At 54.8% G+C, this 17565-nt stretch overlaps 1 protein-coding gene across 1 annotated transcript in view; it reads right to left on the bottom strand.

Annotated features, from left to right (window-relative positions):
- The window catches only part of SDK2 (sidekick cell adhesion molecule 2), a 245342-nt gene that overhangs the window by 64909 nt on the left and 162868 nt on the right, over positions 1-17565 (bottom strand). The window contains exons 6-12 of the mRNA XM_032870716.1: positions 12574-12685; positions 10665-10855; positions 10482-10565; positions 8558-8752; positions 7162-7278; positions 5305-5472; positions 4347-4449 (exon numbers count right to left, since the gene is read on the bottom strand). Coding sequence (XP_032726607.1) covers positions 4347-4449; positions 5305-5472; positions 7162-7278; positions 8558-8752; positions 10482-10565; positions 10665-10855; positions 12574-12685 — 970 coding nt within the window. The remainder of the gene's footprint in view (positions 1-4346; positions 4450-5304; positions 5473-7161; positions 7279-8557; positions 8753-10481; positions 10566-10664; positions 10856-12573; positions 12686-17565) is intronic.

The raw sequence follows: 17565 nt of genomic DNA, 5'->3' as shown, positions 1-17565 counted from the left end.
CCCAAACATTAAAAGGAGGGGGAGGGGACTGTGTAGAATGAAGGAGACACACCAACAAAATGCCACGTGTGGACCTTGTTTCAGCCCTGAGTTAAACCAACCAACTTTTAAAAGGACACCTCTCAGGGAAGCCTGGGTGGCTCAGTTGGTTGAGCCACCGCCTTCAGCTCAGGTCATGATCCCAGGGTCCTAGAATCGAGTCCCGCATGGGAATCCTTGCTCAGCAGGGAGCCCGCTTCTCTCTCTGCCTCTGCCTGCCACTCTGCCTGCTTGTGCTTGCTCTCTGTCTCTCTCTGACTAAATAAAATCTTAAAAAAAAAATTCTCTTAAAAAAAAAAAAAGACACCTCTCAGATAATCAGGGACGTTGTAATATGGTATTACAGACATCAAGGGATGGTTCATTGTGTTCCGTGTGACAGGGACATGGTTGTTATGTTTCAAGAAAATTCCTTTTAAGTAAGAAATGCACATTGACATATTTAAAGGTGAAATGACACACTTGAGATTTGCTTTTAAAATATTGCAGTAAAAAAAAAAGTGTGGATGGATAGGAGGAGACAGGTGAGCCAAATGCCGATAATCACTGAGGCCAAGAGATGGGTATGTAACCAAAGAATACAAATGTAGGGATCCAAAGGGGCACCTGCACCCCAGCAGCAACTTCCACAACAGCCAAACTGTGGAAAGAACCCAGATGTCCATCGACAGATGAATAGATAAGGAAGACCAACATATACAGTAGAATACTATGCAGCCATCAAAAATGAAATCTTGCCATCTGCAATGAACAATGTGGATGGAACTAGACAGTATTATGCTAAGTGAAGTAAGTCGGTCAGAGAAATAAAATTATCATATGATTTCACTCATACGTAGAACTTAAGAAACCAAACACAGAATCATAGGGGAAGGGAAGGAAAACTAGAACAAGACAACATCAGAGGGAGACAAACCATAAGCGACTCTTAATCATAGGAAACAAACTGAGGGTTGCTGGAGGGGAGGGGCGTGGGAGGGATGGGGTAACTGGGTGATGGGCATTAAGGAGGGCACGTGATGTTATATAAGATGGATGAGTCACTGAATGAACTTTACCTCTGAAACTAATAATGCACTCTCTGTTAATTAATTGAATTTAAATAAATAAAAAAAAGAAGCTGGGCACGCAAGGTCTGATGATCTGGGTGTCTCTACTCTGGGCTATATTTGAAATTTCCCACAGTAGAAAGTTAAAAAAAAACAACAAAAAAAACCAAAACGACAACTCATGAGTCCATTTAATTCAGGGTAGAAAATTTCCAAAATCATCTGTAATTATATAGCTGGCTATTAAACAATTTTGATGAGCAATTTTCAGGACTTTCAGCTTTAAATAATATTAGATAGTCCTCAGGAAATCAAAGAAGGGCAAAAATATTTAGTTACAAGGACATTTATCATAACGTTTCTTTTTTTCTTTTAAAGTAGGCTCCACACCCAGCATGGAGCCCAACATGGGGCTCGAACCCACGACCTTGAGATCAAGACCTGAGTTGAGATTGAGTCAGATGCCCAACTGAGCCATGCCCTGTGATGTTTCTTAATATTAGCAAAAAACTGAGAAACCAGCCAAATATTCAGCATTGGGGAACTGGTAACAAAAATTATGTTACATCCACACAAAGGACGAGTGAATAATCATATAATGAAGTCTTACAAGAATATTTATGGACAAGGGAAGAGATTCACAATGGGTTCTTAGGGGAAAAAGCAGACAGAGTGTGTCTCTAGGTTTTTTATAGACGACACTCTAATATTATTACCATTATATTATTATTATTATATTACTATACTAATATTATTAAAATTATTGAGAGAAACAGACAAACCTACTTCTCTTCTTTTTCCCTCCCTCTCCATTTTTGGGGGCTTATCTGCATTTTCTATATTTCTCTCCTATAAAGGGTATCTATTAGCTGTATAATGAAAAAAAGCCAATGGAAATATTGATTAGTATTATCAGTGGCCACAAGTGGATTGCTCAGACTGGGTTTCGATCTCGGCTCAGATACCTAACAGAAGAGTTTCTCCTAAGGTCGTTCTGGAAGCTGTCTGGGCAGGCAACCTGCACCTGCTTGGGCCGTGACCCCTGGACTCTGGCTTGATCTTGAGGAGGGCACAGAACACAGAATTAAGTGGCCATCACTGTAATTTGACTGGGTTGCTTGTTGGGTCCTTTCTAGCTTGTCTGGTCAGGGAACTCCCATGTGTTCCCTAAATCTCCAACAGGGTTTTCAAGTCCAAGGAAGGGGTGGGAGATAGAGGGGTGGGTTTGGCCACAGACTGACAATTTTGGGGCCTGTGGGACCAATTCTGTGTTCTCTCCCCATCGAGGAAAGACTGCCCTAGATGGGGAGTTCCATTCTAAGGCCAGGAGTCCCCAGTGAACTGGAATATGGTTTTCCCATCTGTTGGTCCCTAAGGGTTCTTGGGAAGTGGGCTGGAGCTGTACTGCAAGGGGTCCCCGAATCCCTTTGCTCATTAGGAACTGTCTAGACAATGACTAAAATATGCAACTATTTTCCTAATGCTAGCTGGATGCTATTTTAATAAATAAAACACCAATTTAAAGCGTTGTTGAATTTATATATAATTATATATAAAATATGTAAATAACTACAAACTGTATAAATATTTATTTATTTATAATATTTATATATTTATATATTTATTTATAATTTATATATTTATAATAAACCTTATTATAAGGTTTTCAATTAATAGGGGCTAAAATTACAGCTACCACTTAGGTGTGGGCCTGAGATACACAGCAATATTCTCTGGTGGTAGGGCGATGTGCAGAGTTCTCCTGGAGAACATTTTTATAGTTAAGATACATATATGTGTGTGTATATATATATATATATATTTTTTTTTTTTTTTTTTACAAAATTTACTAATCCCAGTTACAAGCATATTTTGTTTCTTGCATTGACAGTATTTTAATGACATCTATGTTAAGGCCCCTGCTTGCAAACTGGGGGCCCGCAATGGATTCTCAAAGAATGGGTGTGGGTCGAAGTCTAGTATTTTTTTTTTTTAATTAACATAGAATGTATTATTTGCTTCAGGGGTACAAGTCTGTGAATCATCAGTCTTACACAATTCACAGCACTCGCCATAGCGCATACCCTCCCAGTGTCCATCACCCAGACACCCCATCCCTACCCACGCTCCCCTTCAGCAACCCTCAGTTCATTTCCTGAGATTAAGTCTCCTATGGTTTCTCTCCCTCCCTGGTCCCATCTTGTTTCATTTTTCCCTCCCTAATCCCCCCAACCCCCCGCCCTGCCTCTCAAATTCCTCATATCAGAGAGATCATATGATGATTGTCTTTCTCTGATTGACTTATTTCGTTTAGCATAAAAGTCTAGTGTTCTTTATGCCAGCCTTGGCTTCCGGGGGCCCATTTGGTGTGGTCGTATAGACTGTTATATGCCCAATGGCCACCAGATGGCGCCCCAGGATGCAGCTGCCTCCAGAGCGGTGGGGGCCAAGCCTCCCAGGTGGCACCAGCCAGCCCCTTCCAGCCAGTTGCTTTGGCAGTGATATTGGCCATAAGACACAGAAGCAACATGGAGGGGATATTTGTTTCTAAGAAAGTAGTTAATTTTTTTACTCAGCATCCCGGAATTCAAGGGAGAGCCCAGAAGGGACCACTTTCTCCCGGTCATAGTTCCCAAAGACCTTCCTGGGGTTGGCCCAGGTGTCTGCAGCCCAGGCTCAGGAGGGATTCTGGCTTTTACACCCGTCTTGGCTGCTGCTGTCCTATCTCCAGTGGCTTCCCTGGGGGTCCTGTTCCCTTCAAGCCAAGTAGCTCACCAAGGTCCCAGCTCCCAGGGTGGGTGATGGGGTGGCCGCATTTTGGGGCGCTTTCCTCTCACATGTGTGTTCTGCCCTGGCCTATCTCTGCTCCCACGCCTGTTTACTCAGACCCAGCTGGTGTCCACTTGGGGGGGGGGCAGAGGATCGAAGATCTGGGTCAAAGATTGGGGTAGAGTGAGGTCCTGTGTCATGGCAAGAACACCTCAGAGTCTCCATGTGTCACCAACCACAATGGCTCTTCCTTCGCGCCCCTCCCTCCTGCATCCCTCCCTCCTCCACTCTTCTGTATCACTACCCCCGCCCCCCCAAACATGGCCCAGTTCAGTTCAAGCTAGCTCAGCCCTGCCCTAGCTCTGCAGGTGGTCCCCCCAAGGCACGGTTTGGCCCCACAGTCACACTTAACCTCCTTGGTGTCAACAGCTATCCCTGAAGCCGCCCTCCCCTCTAAACGCTTCTGTGGGGCCACAGCAGAGGGAGTACCTGACGGTCACCCGGGGGTCATGGGTCACTCCGCACACCATGGAGGCCTGGGTTCCCTTGATGACACTCTGGTCCTGGGGAGGCTTGGTGATGCGGGTCCGGGCTGAAAGACGGCAGGGACACAGGGTGGTGAGAAGGGGAGCAGACACAGAGGAACAGGTGAGAGGCAGGTGTGTGGGGAAGGCATCTTCAGGTGACCCGGGCCCGTGTGGCTGAATGCCACGGGCAGGTGAAGGCAGACCCAGCATGTGGACGCCTCTACCGTGGTGGGTGACCCAGAATGCTAACGAGGACAACGCAGCTCCATGGCCCTTGCATTCTTGGAAGCCACGTTCTGAGTGGGATCTCACTGAATCTTCCCCCAGAAACCCTTGGGAGGGATGAAGGAATGGAAATCGGAGACAATCGGCACATGAGCGGTCCAGCCTGGGTAACAACAGGATCTTCTGATTCCCGGTCTGCGGCCTCGCGAGCCAGCCCACCAGTGCTCGGCCTCCCTGGGGGGCCCACGGTGCGGATCTTGGGTGGGGATCCCAGGCGGTACAATCTAACGATGCAAGGGGCGTGAGAAGCTTCCCGAAAGCTGGGCCCAGCACCCGAGCGTCCACAGTCAAGTCTGGCTGGTGGCCTGTCTGGGTAAATATTCTTGCAACGGAACACGGCCACGGCCGGTGGCGGCGGCTTTTGATGAAAGAGCCAAGTCAGCCGAGGGGCTGGGACCGAGGCTGTCTAGCCCACAAAGTCAGAAAGAGGGACTCTCTGGCCCTTCGTGTGGCACCGTCTGCAGAGCCCTGGCCTTCCTGGTCCCTATCCTCTGGATTCATCTGTCCCTGCCCTTCTCAGATGGGGGGCTGGGGAGGCAGCCGTGGGGATGAGGGGCGCTGGCGGCGAGAGCCCGTGCTCGGCACACACACACCCAAGCGTGGACATGTCAGGTGTCCCCAGCCTGCACACTCACCCCACACAACCAGGTCAGCTGAGGCTTCGTCGACCCCCCGAGAGTTGGTGGCCAAGCAGGTGTAGGTCCCAGCATCGGAGATGTGCGTGGGGCTGACGAGCAGGCTGCCCGACTCCAGCAGCGTGAAGCGTGGCAGCTGGACCGAGCCACTGGCCAGGATACGCTCCCCTGAGGGCGACACGGGGGCGGGCTCAGAGTGCGCAGCCCCTCCCCTGGCTCTCTGAGACCTCCCAGCTCCTGCTCCCTGGGGGCTCTGGGCAGGTGCTCTCAGGCCGACCCCGGCTTTAGAAATGCTGGGAGGGCCGGGCCGGGATGGGGGCTGAGGTCTGGGTGGGTTTCTGACACAGTGACGGGCACAAGGACACTCGGTCACAGAGCCCGGGTCTCCTCGTGTCTCTCCACCCACCAGGCTATCTGCCCTTCACCAGAGAAGGCCAGGGACTGTCTCCTGATGCAGCCAGGCACAGCTCTCGGAGACAGCTGGCATCCGGGCTGGGGGGAGGGGGCAGACAGCTCTGACAAGGTGGTGATGGGCATCCCGCCGCAGGATGCTTCTCCAGAGTCACCTTCAGGAGAGCGGAAGAACGTGATGGGTGGGAGCAGCCAGGAGCAGAGGCAAGGTGGATGGGAACCGGGATGGGGATGGGGGCAGCCCTCCCTCCGCAGTGGGACCTGGGGAGGCCTGTTGCCTGGGGGAGGGGTATGGGGTCTGCCCCGTGCAGGAGCCTGGGAGTGCAAGTTTGGGTTATTGTATCTATTGTATTCTTACTTAAAAAAAAAAAATTTTTGTTTATTTAGTTGGGAAAGGTGGCAGAGGAAAGAGCACAGAGGGAGAAGAAGCAGGCCCCCTGCTGAGCAGAGCCAGACATGGGGCTCGATCCCAGGACCCTGAGATCATGACCTGAGCCGAAGGCAGGTGCTTAACCGACTGAGCCACCCAGTCTGTACAGAGGGGCATCTCCACGTGCAAGGTGTGTCTCTCTGCACACGCGGCTAGGAATAGCAAGAGAGGGCGCTCGTGTCCATACATGTACCTGGCCGTGCTTACGCTCATTCCACAAGCACTTATCGAGCAACGACCATGTGCCCGACCCTGTCCCAGGCCCTGGGGAGACGGCAGCGGACAAAGCTGAAAGCCCTGACTCTGCGGGGAGTCAGGCAGTAAGTGGCTGGGATAGGCAGTTTATCTTGTATATTAGGAGGTGGAAAAATAAAGCGGCGGTGGGGGAGGGTCATGGGGGGACCGGGGCGTTGCGGGCGGTGAGTCCTGGGGAGAAGCTTTGTTGTAGCAGACTTGGAGGTGGGAGAGAGTGACTGCGTGTGTGCATGCGTGTGTGTACACGGGGAGAGCCTGGAAGGCGAGTTTTTGAAACAGGGGTGGAGGAGGCACATGGAGCAGGACCATTTCAGCTGGGCTGGTGCAGAGGTCCGGAACCCTCTGTGCCACCTGCAGGAGGGACAGCGCCCACCGGCACTCACGGCCACCACCACAATATAATCATCAAGCCACTGTCATTCACTGGGCTTCACCGCTGCCCTTGTTCCATCCTCATGCCAGCCCGGGGTATGTGTACTATGGTCCTCAGTTTACAGATGGGGGCCCTGAGGCTTGGAGTGAGTAAATAATTCACCCCAGGTCACCAGTGTCAGAAGATGCAGAGCTGGCCCTTGAGCCCAGCAGGGTGGCATGAGGTTCATCCTGTGGTGTGAGAGATGGATGCCCTCCTGGTTGTGCAGTGCACGACCTTCACAACTGGACAAAGGGAACCCAACCTGGCTGGCTCCAGAATGGAGCTCTGAAGACTACCCTAGAGGGTCACAGGGCCACAATGTCCAAAGGAGATCAGTCCCATCTACCTTTCTGCCAAGTGATGGCTGGCCGGGGCGCCCCCGAAGTCTCGCAAGCCAGCACCACCGACATGCCATCGATCACCGTGCTGTCCAAGGGGCCCCTGGTGATGTTGGGGGCAATGCCTGCAGAAGGAGACAGAAGCCTCTTAGCTACACCCTGGAGGAGGCCCCACAGCCAGAGGAACAGGTCCTCGTCCTGCCCCTGCCACTCTGGCTGCTGTGGGTGCCCCCACAGACAAGGATGTGGATGTCCTGATGGGGCCCCGGCACTGCGAAAAAGCCCAGAAGGCCCGTGAGGGCTCCCTGTACCACCTGCCCTGTGGACGGACCCAGGCTACACTACTGCCCCAGCCTGGATTCTTAGGCCTCCATTTGGGGAAACTGAGGACCCCCGAGGGCAGCTCCCACCCTCCATTCCAAGAAATATGGGATGCGTCCTTCATCGAATAGGACATTGAGGCTCCGGTTTCTTAAAAGAAAAAGTGGTTATGGCCAACAGAAGAACATGACCCACTTTTCACAAGGCTTGGCCCTGGAGAGCCCGCGGCCTGGCTGAGCCATGGTTCTTCAATGCTAAGTGCAATCTTCTGGCTTTGGGCTTGCCTTCCCTAGCCTGGCCCTCAGGGAACCGTCCGGTCAGATGTGCATGGGGCAGAGCTCAGGGAGGGACCAGCACCAGCTTCACTGGCTCCCATCAGAGGCAAGAAGCAAGACAGCAGCCCTTCTGCCCTCTTGCCCTCTGCCCCGCGGTTGCCCTGTTTGGGGACCTCTGTGGGTCTGGGTGATGAGCCAGGATGGGCTCAAGGAGGCTCACGATCATATGTCCTTTGGCTGCTGAGACAGAGAACCCAGCGCCACTCTGCACGCACACCGAGCTCGGCCATCTACGGTGTGAGCCGCTCACAGAGCAGATTGCGCTCACCCAACTCCACGAAGAGCGCAGGAGAGCTCTCGTAACCACCCAGAGAGACCCAGAGAGGGCAGAAGGTCTGAAGTGGGGGGTGGAATTCAAGCTTGGGCTCCCCCCTGGAGAAGTAAGGAAGTCTTCCCCACTGGGACGGGGCGGCTTCAGCCCTGCCTGGGAAGCCAGCGACCGCTGAGATGCCAGAGCCGGGAAGCCAGGGGCTGCCCGGATGCCAGAGCGGGGACTGTGGTTTCACGGCTGCTTCTCTCAAAGAGCCAGCGAAGTCGTCCTTGGCTCAGGGGTCTGGAGCACCAGACCTGGGCTGTGAAAGCCGGGGGCGTAGCTGGCAGCAGCCCCCCTGGCCGCGGGGGGACGGTCTTTGGGACATCCTCTCCCTGTACCATGCAGCATCTCTTCTCAAGAGGCTGCTGGCTTGGAGGAAAGCGGGGTCCTGGGTGGGACGGATGCAGGGCAGGGGCAGGGGCAGGACCAACTTACTGGTGACGGCAAGGTAGGTGGAGGTCTGCACCTCGCCGGCTGCGTTGCGGGCAAAGCACTGAAACATGCCCGTGTCGTCGGGCACCAGCCCGCTGATCTGCAGTCCCCCATCGCCACGCTGCCGGAAGCGGCTCAGCCTCTCTACCTCCACCACGGCCGCGTCCTTGAACCAGGTGATGGAGGGTGGTGGTACGCCTGGGGGGACAGACGTGGGCCCACTGTCAGCCCACCTCCTGGCTCCCTCCCGCCCACCTCTGAGCCTAGAAATCGGTGGCCAGGGTGAGGGGAAGGGGGCGGGGAATCCCTGTGTCTTGGTTTCTAGAATCTTCTCAGAGGTGCTACTTAATGGTCTTGGAAGAGGTGGAAAATGCTCTTGGCATGGCATTTCTCAAGTTCTTTTTCATAGCAGGGGTTCCAAGAACATTTAGCTGGATGAGTTTAGCTTGGAAATGCTAGATTAGACAAATTAATTTTTTTTTAACTGCCATTTAATTTAGCAGAGTTTGTGGTGTATCCTAGAAACCTCCAACCAGGGCTTGGTTTCCCAGAGCCAGTGACTGCAGAATCCCCCATGTCAAGGAGCATGTGGAGGGGGCTAGGGATCCTGGGTGGCCCTCGGAGCCCCCTCCTACCTGGTCTGCAGAGGGAAGTGAACAGGGGCTCCCATCTCTCAGCTTTGTCCAAGTCCCACTCCCTTGGCCTGGCATGGTTGTCCCACAGGTACCCCCAACCTCCCCGCTCTCTCTCCCCAGGTCTCTGCTCAAAGGCGACTTCCCCAGAGCAGCTCCCGCACTCCATTCAAAAGAGCTCCCCAGCACTCCAAGCCCCCTAAGCCTGGTTGCTTCCCCCTTCTCCTCCCCAGCCCTTCTCCACGCTGACACCCCAGGATGCTGTGTTTCATGGTTTCAGGGGAGCACACTCTTCCAAGTTGCAACATTTCTGCAATCAGGATGTGTCTTACTATCGAAAGCATGTCATAATTTCATTGACAGTCTTTTTTCTTTCTTAGTGGCACATAAAATCATGGGGCATCTCACCACCTGTGGCATTTTCGGTGAAATGACATAAGGTATCTTCACTTGTCAGTTCGTCTGCCTTCCTCTTAAGAGTGTAAGTTTCTTAACAGCAAGGATTTGGCTGTTTGGTTCTGTTTGCACCTCCCCAGCCCGAGAGCAGTACTGGCACATTGGTAAAGCCTCCAAAAACTGTGTGTCGGGTGAACGCATGGAGCTTTGCCTTCCCCTGGTGTGGTCTCAGAAGGGGAGTCCTCACCCACGCCTTCTACGGAGACTCTCATCCTGCCTAAGCCATGTCCTGCCTCTTTGCTCCCCATCAGACCACGGGCCGTGGTGCACGCTCTCTACCTCCCATCTGACCACGCCAGACTTCACCCCGGTTTCAGGCTGTCCTGTAGCTCAGTTGGGCCAGAAAGATGGAGACTGGGCGGGGGGGGAAGGGGAAATTCTTCAGGACCTCAGACAAAGGGTGTTGTAAGTAGGAGAGAGTAGGGGAGGAAATGGAGCAAAATGGCCCAGAAACCAGGCGGAACTCATGAGACCCATCTCAGGCAAGATGTCCCTAAGTTCTAGTGGTTCTGACATTACAGTAATTTGGCTTTGTCTATAACTCCCGAATTATGGGCAATTTCAGTCTGTCACCTATCCTGAAATTATGGTAATTTGGATTCATTTGTAGCCCTCAAGTTATGGTAACGTGGGTTGATTTCTAGTCCTGAGAGTGTGGTAATTTGGCCTGTTTGTTTCCTGGGGTGTCTGCTCACTGCCAGACTGACTCCCTGCTCAGTCACGTTGCCTGGGGAAGGAAGTGCAATTTAGAAAAGTTTGTGACGGAAACAGGAAGGGCTGGAGGTCCGGGGTTGGGGGTTGGGGGTCCTTGTTCCCCTTGGACCCCGCCATTGTGTTACCTTTGGCCCGGCAGGGAATGTCCACCACCTTCTCCATCTCTGCTGTGATGTGTCTCTCCGGCTCCTTGACAAACTGAGGTGGTTCTGCCGGAGGAAGGACCGGGGAGGGGCTCAGAGCCATGCTCCTTTTGATACAGCCGCTGCTCGGGTGGGGGGGTCCCCAGCAGCCCCGCCCCATCTCACCCAGCACAGACAAGTAGGCCCCGCGGACGACGGCGGGCACGCTGCTGCCGCGCAGGACCACCTCGCACTCGTAGTAGCCGGCGTCGCGGCCCGTGGGGCCGGCGATGGTCAGCCGGCGGTTGTAGTCGCTGATTCCGCTCAACAGCGGAACCCCGTCTTTCTTCCAGATGATGTGCAGCTTGATCAGGGGCCTGGAGGGCGAGAGGAAAGCAGGTTCCCAGCCATGGGGACTTGGGAGAGGCCGGAAGGGCCGGGGCAGGGGCGGGTGGGAGGGCAGGCCGGGGCCCCAGCCCGCCTCTTCAAGGGGCAGCACTCCGGACCTCGGTTTCCTTGTCCACAGAATGGGACAGCTGCACCCCTGTGCCGAGGCCGGGTGTTCCAACGCAGGGAGGCAGCTGGAGCCCGGCCCGGCACTAACTTGGTGCATGGGACTCCGGAGGACAGGAGCCACCTGGGCCGGGCCGCTCGCTCTTCTGCCCCCTGGCGCAGAGCCCTGTCCGAGCAGAGGCCAGAGGGCGGCACAGCATTAGAGGTGGGGCTTGAGAGAAACACCCAAGGTTTGAAGAGGGAAAGGCAGGCAGCCGGACATACCTGCCCCTTGCCTAGACAGAGGGCGAGTCGGGCGCCCCCATCCCCGACCTCTCAAGACCGCCCGAGATTGGGTTTGTCCTGTTCCCATTTATTTTATTTTTATATTTTTAAAAGATGGATTAAGAGTGAGAGCACATGCGTGAGCTCAAGCAGGGGTGGGGGGGGGTCAGAGAAAGACTCTCCAGCAGCCTCTGCACAGAGTGTGGAGCCCAAGGCCGGCCTCGACCTCACGACCCTGAGATCACGACCTGAGCCAAAACCAAGAGCTGGACGTTTAACGGGACGCTTAACCGACTGAGCCACCCGGGTACCCTGTGGCCTGCTCTCTTGTTTGGCGCCTGCTGGACCCTCAAGGGGTCTGTGCTAGCTCCACAGGGGGTGCAGAGGGGTCCCATGGAAAAGAGTCCCGAGGTGGAGTAAGTGTGGGCCTTCCTGGCTCGGGGGCCTTTAGGCAGGTTCTGGGCTGTGGGTCTTCTCTGCATCCTTAGTGAGCTCCACGCAAAGGCCTCTCCCACCCTCGAGGGGAACGCTGCTACAGAACCACGGTCTGGGAATCTTCAACAGGAGGTGACCCTGGGGGCCTTGGTCTGACTCCCCACCTGTCCCATCCGACCACCTCTCCTGAGTGCTTACGAGGTGGGTTCAGCACTCTACCTACACGTCTTGCTGGGGAGGTGGGTGCTCAAATCAGTCCCACTTTACAGCCAAGGAGACTGAGGCCCAGAGCACGGCAATGGGCTTGGGCCTTGGGTGGTGGCCTTTTCTATTGCCACCCTGCTGTTGGCCCGCTGGGTGACCTCGGGCAGGTTGCTTGCCCTCAGGGTAGTTGTGGGAGGAACAGAAATCGTGTGGGAAGAACAGTGCAGCACCCACATGTGATGACACCTCAGTTTCCCACGTGAGGGACGTGAGGGTCATACGTGGCCAGGAAGGAGATCCATTGGCACCCGACCCCAGGCCTGCCCTCCTGCCAAGGCCCCCACACAAGCCATCTCCCAGCCCCGCGTCCCTGTCCTAGCTGCCCGCACACCAGGACCACACCTGACATTCCAGGTCGCCTTCGGGGCTGCACTGAGGTCTGCTGGCCTGTAACTTCTACCAGGGCCCAGTCTCTCCTTAAGGGCCACAGAGAACGAGCCAGCTGGTCCACGCGTCACCCCATCCTCCAGGGCCAACACCCCATCTCCTTTCCTGGGTCCCCATGTGACACGTGAAGACCTCCCTGAACTCAGGCTGGTCCCTTTGGAGCCCCCAGGTCAGGAGCGTTGGCTGGAGTTCAGGGTGCAGGGGAGCAGGGAGAGGGGGACATACTACCCACCTGGCGTTGGCCACACACTCCATGGTCACCTCCGAGGTCCCAGCCACCACGCTAGTGTTCTTGGGAGGAATGATGATGGTTGGGGCAATGGGGTCTGCAGGCCCCCCGACATCTGGGGAGAGATCAGGAGTTAACTGGAGACAGAGGGCGGAAATCCCATCTCTGCTCGGGAGACCTTGGTCCTCATGGAGTGGGTCAGGTGACCACGAGACCACGGGGCAGCTGCCTAAGCAGCAGGACCCCGGGGTCCCTATCACCTCTCCTCCTCCCTCTGGTCATGGGCTCCCATGGCATCCAGGGAGTGCCCACTGGAGACCTCTGGGGCCCTCCCCACCTTCCTGTCACACAACATACCCTCCTCCTGAGCCCCTTCTCCTGTCTGTGCCTTCAAAATCCTTCCCTCCATCCATATTTCTCTTGTGACCTTACTTCTTCTCCGGCCCCCTTTTCCACCTGAATGCATACTCCCTATATTGGGTTGAACAGTAACCCCCCAAATTCACGTCCATGGCAGCTGTGGATGAGACCTTGGGAAACAGAGTCTTGTAGGTGTGGTCAAGTCAAGAGGAGGTCCTTCTGGATCCGGGTGAGCCCTAAGGCCGGTAGCACGTGCCCTCACGAGAGGAGTGGAATGGAGACCCAGACACATGGATACCCAGGGGAGAAGGCCGGATACATGTGGAGGGAGAGACCTGGAGAGAAGCATCCCCAACGCAAGGAATGCAAAGGACTGGCAGCCACTGCTAGGAGCTGGGAGGCGAGAACAGACTCTCCCCCAGAGCCTTCAGGGAGCGCGCAGGCCCGCCGATATCTCAACGTCAGACATCCGGCCTCTAAAACTGTCCGAGAGTCCATTTCTGTGGTTACAAGCCCCACAGTGTGTGGGACTTTGTGACAGCAGCCCAAGGAAGCTAATATGTTCTCTGGGGCAGGAACCTCACAGAGCCTTGTTTTGGGGCAGGATTAGATCTCCTCCAAATTCGTATGTTGAAGCCCTAACCACTGCCCCCTCCCCATGTGACTGTATTTGGAGATGGGGTCTTTCATCAGTCATCGGCTTGAAGGAGGTCATAAGGGTGGGGCCTTAATCCAACAGGGCTGCTGCCCTGATCAGAAGAGAAAGAGACCCCAGAGCTCTGTCTCTGCCACTCGAGCGAGAAGGCAGCTGTCTGCAAGCCAGGAGGGGAGGCCTCAGTGCAACCCAACCATGCTGGTCCCTTGACCTTGGATTTCCCGAACTGCGAGAGGTCACTGCCTGTGCTGAAGCCCTGGCTGGGTAACCTGTGATGAGCAAAGACAGCCTTGCTCACGTCCCCTCCCGCACCAGAGACATGCCCGGCACACAGCAGGGGCGCATGCATATTTGTTCAGTGAAGACACGAATGGACCCAGAGCTATCCCCGCGCCACCCCGGGGTTGGAGACTGAAATGCAAGAGAACGTACGGCGAGCGGGCTTTCTAAACACGACACAGGGCCATACCCTGAACTCTTCTACCAGAGGGAGTAGCTTTGCCTTTTGCCTTGTTTGAGTTTTTTAAGAAGTGGCCCGGCTCTTGGTGGGTCAGCACAGACCCAGTATTGGCAGAAACTCCCACATTCTCCACGCACCTGCGCCAGGGCTCCCAGAAGAACCACCACAAAGGGCTTTTCCTCTCCCGAAAACCCACCCAGTTGCCTCCTTCCCGGGAGGTTCCGGAGGCAGCCGACATAATGACCTGCAAGCCCTGGGCGGGCGGGGATGGGGGACCGTGCCAGGACATCCTTTATGGGGAGGAGAGTGTATCATGGCCCCACTGCCACTCTGGGCCACCCCGGTCTGCCCCAGGCAGGTTTTCCTGCCTGGACTCCAGACTTTGCTAGGAAAGGGAATAAAATGTAAAAAATAAGGTAAAATGAAGAGGGAAGAAAGGAAGCATATAAAGGAGAATAATTGAAACAATATAAAAGCCTCATGTAGATGCCATAAAGAGTGATCGGACTGAAAGCTGCTGATATAGCTAAATCCATAAAAGCGTGCTCTAAGTTGTTTATTACATGCTGGGACTCGCAGGTAGCGTGGCCCAGATTAATGGGGCAGGAGGAGGAGACAGACAGTTAGAGCCCAAGCGACGCGTCCCACTGCGGAGCCAGGTAAACAGAGCCCTCGGAGTTTAAAGGTAAGAGGGGCAGCCCAGGGCCTCAGGGCGGCTGGTTGGGTGAAGGGGAGACAGACATCCACCGGGGACCCTGGGGGTCATGCCTCAGTCCTGGCAGGGGAGGGACCAGCCACAGCTGGAGACCCCTGGACCCAGCAAAGGAGAGCTGGGAGGGTCAGGAGGACCTAGTTCAAAACCTTGTTCCGCCCCAGCCATCGGGGGTGGGGGGCAGGGAGGGGGGTGCAGGGAGCCTCAGCTGGGTCTTGATTTTCCTCCAAGGCAATATGGGAATAAAAATGACCGTACTGCAAGGTTCTGTGAGTTCAGCCCCTTGCTCAACAGATCTCTGCTGGGGGAGGGCTCTGTTCTTGTCACACTGTGCTGGGCACCAGGGATCCCCCACTAAGGGAGATGGGCAGGGGTCTGTCCTCATGGAACGCGTGGTCTGGATCTCAGATCAGTGCTTAGACATTTATCGGATCAGAGCTGGTGGGATGGATGCTGGGAAGAAGGGCCCCGGCGGGGGCGGCCAAGTTGTCCGGCGGAATGCGCAGTACTGGGCGTGGAATCGGTACTCCTCCTAGGGTGGACCGGCCTATGCTGGGGGACAGCTTCCTTGTCTCCCTCCCCCCACCTGCCCAAACCACGTAATGGACCCAGAGGCTACCAGGAGGCGAAAGGCGCAGACCCTCCAGGACCTTCCAACTGAGGGGAAGAGGTCCCACCCATCCGGCCCCTTCCCCGCACTCTGCTGAACCCGCCTACTCCCTCACCATGAAGGCGCTGGCCACCGGCCACTGGCGACCGGTCATTATCGTCATCCAGAATTTACAGACGAGAAAGCTGAGAAAGCCGGAGACATTAAGTAGTTTACTTCCCAGTGACAGTCGCTAATGAGGGACAAAATCAGGAATGGGACCAGGTCTCTGGGGCTGCAAACGCACGCCATTAACCACTCCCCAAATCATCTCTCTGGCTCAGTCCTTGCTAGGGCACAGAGGTAACAAATCTTCCTTTTGGCCTCCATCCGCTCTGCCAGAAGTTGTCTGAACATTCCTCTGAGCTCCACTCAGCCTTTACCCCCAGCTCCTGGCTCCCACCGGTGTCCCTGGTCCCTCTCCCCCCGGCTCTCACGCATGCATTCTCCTTCCCCTTTCACCCGTCACCTCCTGGTTGCAAGTCCCCTTTCCTCCACCCTGATTCTCTTTGACTGCTCTGGACATGTAGCTCTGTGGACCTCCTTCTCCGGCGCCCCTTTCCCTGAGCTCCAGGACCCCCCACCTGTACTGTGTTTCCCACATGGTGCTCCCTTTCTCTGGTCCCCAGAAGGAAAGAAGCCAACGGCCCTTGTCCCTCCCACCCCTATGCCCGGTTCTCTGGCTCCCCCTGACCTCACCAGCTCCCCATTCTGGAGTGGTGTGAAGGCAGAGATGGACAGCTTGGGGGTGGACTGGGGATGTCAAGACGGCCCTGGGTGGCACAGACTTGGCCCTAAGCAGAACACACCTTGCTGACAGGTGCTCTCTGCTGGGGGCCCCATGCTAGCAGCTCCTTGCCCCCTAGCTCTTCGGATGCACCGGGGCTCTCCACACAGGCAAAGTTGGATCCTGCTGCCCTGGGACGATTCTGATAATGGGCACCAGGAGGGACACCACTGTGCTGCATTCTCCCTGGGTCACCTCCTCGAATCGTCCCAACTACACTTTGCCAGAGACACCAGGAAACAGAAGCTCAAGGACCACGTGACTCACCTGGGCCACAGGTCAAGTATGTGTGTGTGTGCGCGCGAGGGGTGTGGGCAGGAGCTAAGCTCCTCTCCTGGGCAGACATCGACATGGGGGCCGCGAACCACAGGTGGCTAGGAGCTCTTGAAATGTGACTGGCGCCCCTTTGATTGAATGGGATTTAATTTGATCTAATTTACATTTAATTAAAAACAGATCCCAAAATCAGCTATTAGAACACTTTTATGTATGTGTAGAACAACTCGGGTATCCACTACCACCTTTCCAGCCGTAAATCTGATGACGTTTCAATGCAGATCACGTATTTCAGATGAGAACTGAGCAGCCCAAAGATGTGCTCAGAGCATGAAACACACAGAGATGTCGGAGACTTAGTAGGAAAGAGAAGCCCAGCGTCAAGGACCTCGTTAATATTTTCTGTCGATTGTATGTGAAAATGGTAATGTTTTGGATATGCTGGGGCAAACAAAACACATTAATAGAATTAATTTCCCGTTGCTCTTTCCTTTTTTAAAAATGAGGCGACTGGCAAATTGTAAATTACTCCTGTGGCTCCCATTACATTTCCATCGGACAGTGCAGCTCTGATTCCTGCGTGTGGGGCCACGGTCCAGGGTTGACAGTCTGTGTGAGGTCACCGGGGTGACCTCTGGGCAGGGATCTGCTCCCAACTCCGGGGGTGGGGGGCACTGGCCTTGTTCTTAACTTCTCCATTTCTGAAGAGCAGGGGCATCCCTCCACCTGCCCGCCCCAGGGCCTCTCAGAAAGTGTCCCCGGGGCAGAGGAGGGCTGAGGGGTGAGGAGGGGGAGCAGAGGGAGGGGCCGGGCTCCCCGAGATCAGCGAGGGCGGCTGGTGGTGGGTGAAGTGGCAGTCGCTCCTGGGAAATTGGCCGGCAGGCAGGCTGGGGGACTTGTGTCGGTGACATGAACAGGGTTTTGAAGTGCAATCACTCGTGGGAGGAGAAATTAGCTGAAAATCAGCTGATTCTCTTCATTCAGTACAAATCGCCACGTGAGAGCAGAAGGCGAGGGTGATGGGGTGGGGGAAAGAGACAACCGGGGGAGGCTTGGGTGGACATGGGGGTCCGGAAGGGTCCTACCCTCCTCCCTC

Source organism: Lontra canadensis, unplaced genomic scaffold (assembly GCF_010015895.1).
Source record: "Lontra canadensis isolate GAN:19392208 unplaced genomic scaffold, GSC_riverotter_1.0 scaffold41, whole genome shotgun sequence".
Taxonomy (NCBI): domain Eukaryota; kingdom Metazoa; phylum Chordata; class Mammalia; order Carnivora; family Mustelidae; genus Lontra; species Lontra canadensis.
The sequence above is the reverse complement of the archived record's forward strand: the minus strand, read 5'-3'. Positions and strand labels throughout refer to the sequence as shown.